Below are 6,962 nucleotides of genomic sequence, written 5' to 3'. Positions count from 1 at the left end.
ATCGACCACGGCCGTATATAATATTTATACACGTGTAAAAAAAATGTTTCACGTACGTTCGAGATCACTGGGAACAGAGCGAAGGAAAGCCGTTTCAGCTTACCAACGAAAATAACCAACCACATGCATTTGGTCACTTTTGTTTTTGAAATTCCACGCTGCAGCCCGGCGCATTTACGACACGAAGCAACAAAGGGGGGGGGCAGGCTGCAGCAGCGCTGGGGAGTTCCGTGTGCGAGTCCAGTGTTGTGGGTTCCCGTTTGGGGCACGAGATAGGCTGAGATGTAGATTGAGGAATGTGTTAAGTTAGCCGGCTTATGTGTAACGCGTACAGCTTCCATTGTTTTTTCTCTCCCCTTTTATCATTGCTGGCTCACAGTTTAAGAAGGTAATCGCGTCTTAATAGCAAAATAAATATCTGCCTCCGTTCTGTGTCTCCAAATATATATTATTATTATATAAACGCTTCTCCGACGTTTTGCATCGCTGGCCCAATGTGGCGATGTTACTCGTGACACTGAATTTACGTCGAAAAGTTTATAGAGTGCAGCGCTGCAATCGCTTTGGGTCTTCTCTTCCATGCCAGCCAACCACTTCGGAGGAGTACCCTCAACGTTGTCCACACCAACACGTTGACCCGAGCCCATTAATACCGCTGGTTGGACAGATGCCGCGGGAGGAGGGGGGGAAGGGGGGTAATTTAATAAACTAGCCGCGTTCGTTAAAACTGCCGCGCCGGGAAATTGAACCGGCGGCGACCTCCCAATTGCCGCTAACGCCGCTGCCGATGACTCAAGTTCATCGGCGGCATTTGCTAAAGCGGCTGAAAATATGGACTGGCTTTGCCATTCGTGGGACTCGTCAGCAAACAGGTTTTGTTAAATACTGTTGGCTTATTTTGCATAATAATTATTGTCATCATAATCGTATTTTGCCTGCAGCCAAGGCTTTCAATTAAAGCCGCCAGACAATCGAAGTGGGGGGAATGGGGGGGGGGTCGCTCCTTCTCCTCTGCTGCCCCCACATCTACAACTCCCTTCTGCCCCCAAGCGACACGTTCTGCCGACTCCCAGCCCCTGTTCAGGCTCAAAGAACCTTCATTCTTTTCCTCCGTCTACGATTGACTGCAGCCGTCGCTCGACACAGCGTCCTGAGACGGGAAAAGCGTTCAGACGCCGTTCGCGGCTGTGTTGCATTGCATTTGTGTGTGTGTGGCGACACAGAACGGAAGTTGATTTCTCTCAATATCAACCTCTGTAGTACATCTGGAGTGTAACTAGGAACGGTAAGAATCGGAGCTTCTGTTCTTCCGCGTAAAAAAATCGCCAGCTTGGTTACAATGCTGACGAAGCATTTTGTATTTCACTGTCCGTTTACTTTTTGTACATGGCATTTGCAGCAGCAGACACCTGAGGTAAAAATTTAATCCAAAGTCGTCGAATACGCGATCACGATTTGTCTTTGAGCAACCTCGAAACGAGCCGCTCGCGATCACGCACGCGCACACGCGCGCGTGACGAACGACAACGTCACATCACGTTCCGCAATCGCTCCCCGAGCAATCGTGCGCGGGCGTGCACGCGCTGCACGGACTTGCTTGCGATGCTCAAGATTTCGAGCGTACGTTTCATTGCAAACGTACGTTTAAAATACAGACGGAGTGGTATCGGTTCCCCTCCACAGCGAAACCCAAGCTGCGCATCGGGCGCGTGGCATTGGGCATCGCGCGTTCCAAGTGGTCTCCCTGAACCGATTAAACTATTAAAACTAAACTATTTTTTATTTTTACCAGGTAAGGCCCAGCGAGCTAAAAAGCTCTCTTTCAGAAGCGACCTGGCAACCACAAATGAAAGCTCAACTAAGTGGCTTATCATCGCGTGCAAATTTTTATAGGAGCCAAATACTCTAAATGCGTGATGATGATGATTCTAAATGTGAAGGGGAAAAACCGGAGGACCCGGAGAAAAATCCATGCGACCATATATAATGCAGGCATCAGCGTCGGGATCGTATCCACGACTTCCTGCATACCAGGCGAGGGAGTTAACATCTCGCCATCGCGGCTGAGAGCCAGTAGGAAAAAACAAGCCGTGCCGAGTCAGCCGTAGCTCCGATTCGGCTCGGATGTGCCAGTGGAAAAAACATCAGCGGTGGTCGGGATGTCGAGCCTCGGCGTAGGCCTCAGGTTATGAAAAAATAAAACGAAGACTTAAAAATTAAAATTGCAGACATCGTCGGTTTGCAAACAGGACCAGCCCTGGGAACATCAGACACGACGGATGAGAGTAGTAAAAAAAACGGCAACTCCAAAAACATCAGCCGGGTGCAGGAGATAAATCGCTGCGAAGCATCGCATTCCGGACAAAGTTTGGGACTCGATCCTGAACTGCGTAATTTGCCATTGTACAGCTCTTGCCCGCGTCGTTAATATAAGACCGTCCAGAGTAGGAAAACCTATTCTTTTAAAATGAATCCTTTAAGCAAAAAAAAAACAAACTAAAAAACACAAAGGACTCGGTGGCGTTTGCACCTTTGCGTCATCGTCGCCGCTGCCGCTGTTGTTGTCGTTGTTGTCGTTTGACTCTTTAAATGAGAGCGAGCGCTCCCATCTGAAAGTTTAACAAACTTCGCGAGCGACGTTCAACGTGTAACATATTTCCATCCCCCGCCCAAACCCCCACCCAAACCAGCATCACCCCCAAACCCCCCCCCCCCCCACCCCCATCGTGTAATATTTTTGCAAATTCCAGCAACAATCATTTTGCTTACAAATATAGAAGTACTGCAGATGTTTGCAATAACTAATAAATACGAATGAGACAAACGCGCGTCCCACTCGGCGCGCCCACATCTCCGTCTTTCGTCTGTCCAGCACGCACGTACGTACACACGCACGTACGTAAAGACATACACACATACGTACGTGCTTGCTTAACTACCCACGCACACCAGCTTTACGGCGATCGTGTGCGTGTACGCGTACGTGCGTGTGCGCGTGTGCGCGGTCAGACGGATTTCTTGTCGTCGGAGGGAGAGAAATCGGCGCAGGTGGTGGTCGAGACGCCTGGTACCCCGTCGCCAAGGCCCCCGCCGCCCCCCGTCTCCGTGCAGTCTCGGTGACCCCACAGACGGTCCACCGCTCGCAGGAGGTCCACCTTCCCATCGCCGTCCTAAAAGTGCGCACACCAATAACGTCATCATCACCGTCATCACAATCGCCATCATCATCATCATCACCATCACCCAAGTCATCATCACCATCGACACCAATGACAAAGATCCCCCGTATAGCCTTAACAGACTCTAGGGGCAAGTGCAGTTAGCGAGCACCTATGAAGGCCGGAACGGCACACGAGGGGGTGGGTGGCCAGCACCACGCCCGACCGCCTTTGTCTCCCCAGTGGCGATATTTACACAGTGCACAAGGTACTAATTTCAGGCTGAGTCGACCTAGGGGAGGCCCGGGACCGGTTCAGATAATCGTCACTGGTGTTGGCCGTGAGCGGGAATCGAACCCGGGTCGCCAAGTTCATAGCGCAGCGTAGCGCTAACCGCTACACTACCGCTCCCACCACTATCTTCACCATCACCATCATCACCATCATCGCCATCATCATCATCACCACTGCCAGCGGTAGCGCGTTCGCCGCTCGTTGTTTAGGGGCCGCGCGATTCCAATCCGGCGGGCCGCCCTGGTTAGTACTGCGGGGGTGTGCGTTAACCATGTGGTACGTGCTTCACACCGCACACTGGACATCCCCGTGACATCATTTGAACGGAGAAGGCCACTGCATTGCCGGCGTCACGGACAAACATACCAACATTTTAAACATTCCACTTCAAATAACTCAATTTGGATTACGCACGGCAAACGTTGCTCCCCACCATTAGAATGGTTGCGAACGCTAAACGTAATCACTAGCCATCATCGTCATCACCAGCAGCATGTGTTCTTTTCTGAGAATTGTTTTAAAAAGTTATTTGTCCGAGCCAACTTGTGTAACAGGGATTGTATTTTATTTCACATTGATTTGTTTTTATTATAATTACAATACTTGTTTACCCCCTATCATGGGTAAACAAGACAACGTATGTTCGTGCACCGTTTTCGATTTATTCTGACACGCTGTTGTTTTCGCTCTTACCTCCACTTCCCTTCACCGCCGTACTTATTTTGACGTAACCCTTGAAAATGAGACTCGTCACGTCCTGCATGCAGTTTCTCGCCGGGTTAAACCAAATTTCGATTCAAAGCTTTCGTGACTGCAGGGATTCATCTTCTTGGTTCTTTCGGTAAAGTCACGTAGAAGGGAAATAAGAAAGTAATAGAAATAATGATGTTTCATTTTAATTATTTTATTATTTCCCTTCTACGTGACTTTACCGAAAGAACCAAGAAGATGGTTAAACCAACACAAACTAACATACAGCACTCCGACCGTACTTCACCATGCCTTTTCGCATGCACAGGCCCTTTCTGTCAATGCCAGTGGCCTCCATCCACACCGTGCAGATCACGGGGGGCCGTCTGACCATACTTCACCATGCTGGTCAGGGCAGGAGATGAAGGCTGAGAGCATAGGGCTTGCAAGGCCTTACAAACACTGGCCACTCGAATGGTTTTAAACTAAACTTTAAAAATATATATATTTTACCAGGTAAGGACCAGTGAGCCATATAGCTTCTTTTTCGGAAGCAACCTGGCCACAAATGTTAGCTCAACGGAGAGGTGTATTATCACGTGGACATGTATGGCAGTCAAATACTCTGAATGCACGATGTAGACCCGAAGAAAAATCCACGCGACCACGGGGGAGAGACAGACAACGCAAACTTCAAATATACAGCAGCAGGCGTCAGGGTCGGGATCAAACCTACGACCTCCTGCACACCAGGCGAGGTAGTTAACATCTCCTAGCCACCGTGATGATGATGATGATGAGAAAGAGAGAGACACCGCAAACTCCAAATATACAGCAGCAGGCGTCGGGGTCGGGATCAAACCTACGACCTCCTGCATACCAGGCGAAGTAGTTAACATCTCCTAGCCACCGTGATGATGATGATGAGAAAGAGAGAGACACGCAAACTCCAAATATACAGCAGCAGGCGTCAGGGTCGGGATCAAACCTACGAAATCCTGCACACCAGGCGAGGTAGTGAACATCTCCTTGCCACCGTGATGATGATGATGATGAGAGAGACAGAGACACGCAAACTTCAAATATACAGCAGCCGGCGTCAAGGGTCGGGATCAAACCTACGACCTCCTGCACACCAGGCGAGGCAGATAACATTTCCTAGCCACCACGGCGGTTTGAAGGTCAACGCTGCCCTCTAGTGACCGAAATAGAAGTGACAACAGCAATCGATTCACGACGCTCTCAACCAGGGACCCGTAGCGTCTCTGCGGGTCGGTTGCCAACCCGTGGTCCTGCGAGCCTCCACGGGGGTCCGGGAGGACAGAGAAGACAAATGATAAATCATCGCCGTCAAGGCAATGTACCATTTCAAACAACTCGTGGCACATGTGGTGGTCTGCGAAATGTCTGGAGGTTCAACAGGGCTCGGCACGCTCAAAAAGGTTGGGAACCGCTGGCATCGCGGATCACACGCACGCCGAGACAACGCTCATCACCTCGCCCCTTCCGCTCCGAAACCAGTCGTGGAAATTCCACATTCCCACGGTAAGGGGGGGTGGGGCAAAGTCCGACCTATCACGTGACCAACTACTACAACTCTTGGAACCTCCCAGTTCAACCAGTCTACACAACAAAGGCTCATTCCTAGCAGCGTGCTTCAGCCGCACCGAACCTCACAATAATAATAATATCCAGGGCCTGCCTTGGCTCCTCCCACCCTCAACCAGTATATATACAAGGACTGTTTTCTTGGAATTTCTCTCACTTGATACAGCTATCGTGCTGTGACGGTTCCACCTGAAGACGGAAGCTTGTGTTGCCTCCGAAACGTCGTGATTTTTTATTTTACTTTCATTAATAAAAAATATTTACCTACGTGACTTTACCGAAAAAAACCTAAGAATACTACCATCCACCCTCATCCTCCTCCTACAAAGTGGCACTTAATTCCATCGACCGTGCTGCGACGATGCGGGTCGCAGCCGAGGGCCAACGACCGGCGCGCGACATTGACCGGCGAGTCTTGGCGCTTGTTCTGGGGACATTGATCGCGAAGCCACCCGCACAGCGCCGGCGCTTTAATAGGTGGCAGCGGAAGAGTAATTGGGATCGATCGAGACGAGGGGAGCGTGGAGATTTGATTTTAGATGAGGGGACAAACCAGCGGAGGAGTTGCAACATGCCGGGGAACGCGAGGCTTTCGTTTTGGTGTGCCGCCAGCGTGTGTAGTTGTGTGTGTCGGCGTGTAGGTGTGTGTGTAGGTGTGTGTGTGTAGGTGTGTGTGTAGGTGTGTGTGTAGGTGTGTGTTGGTGTGTGTAGGTGTGTGTGTGTAGTTGTGTGCAGGTGTGTGTGTAGGTGTGTAGGTGTGCGTGTAGGTGTGCGTGTAGGTGTGCGTGTAGGTGTGTAGGTGTGCGTGTAGGTGTGCGTGTAGGTGTGCGTGTAGGTGTGTGTGTAGGTGTGTGTGTGTAGGTGTGTGTGTGTAGGTTTGCGTGTAGGTGTGTGTGTAGGTGTGTGTGTAGGTTTGTTTGTCATGTATAGGTGTGTAGGTTTGTGTGCAGGTGTGCGTGTTATGTGTAGTTGTGTGTGTCGGCGTGTAGGTTTGCGTGTAGGTGTGTGTGTAGGTGTGCGTGTTGTATGTAATTGTGCGTGTAGTTGTTTGTGTCAGTGTGTAGGTTTGTGTAGGTCTGTGTGTCGTGTCAGTTTGTCTGTATTTGTGTTGTGAGCAGTTGTGGGGAGCGTTAGTGTAGCAGTTATCTAGGAACTCGGCGACCCGAGTTCGATTCCCGCTCACGGCCAACACCGGTGACGATTATCTAAAAT

At 50.2% G+C, this 6,962-nt stretch overlaps 1 protein-coding gene across 2 annotated transcripts in view; it reads right to left on the bottom strand.

The window, feature by feature from the left end:
- Window positions 1-2,724: 2,724 nt before the first annotated feature.
- Window positions 2,725-6,962, bottom strand: part of LOC144732335 (lysophosphatidylcholine acyltransferase 1-like) — a 58,474-nt gene continuing 54,236 nt past the window's right edge. For both annotated transcript variants that reach the window (XM_078613814.1, XM_078613813.1), the window contains one exon: window positions 2,725-3,170. In XM_078613814.1, coding sequence (XP_078469940.1) covers window positions 3,006-3,170 — 165 coding nt within the window. In that variant the 3' untranslated portion in view covers window positions 2,725-3,005. The remainder of the gene's footprint in view (window positions 3,171-6,962) is intronic.

Source organism: Lampetra planeri, chromosome 42 (assembly GCF_965212315.1).
Source record: "Lampetra planeri chromosome 42, kcLamPlan1.2.h2, whole genome shotgun sequence".
NCBI lineage: Eukaryota > Metazoa > Chordata > Hyperoartia > Petromyzontiformes > Petromyzontidae > Lampetra > Lampetra planeri.
Note: the sequence above shows the minus strand (reverse complement) of the source record. Positions and strands in the feature narration are given on the sequence as shown.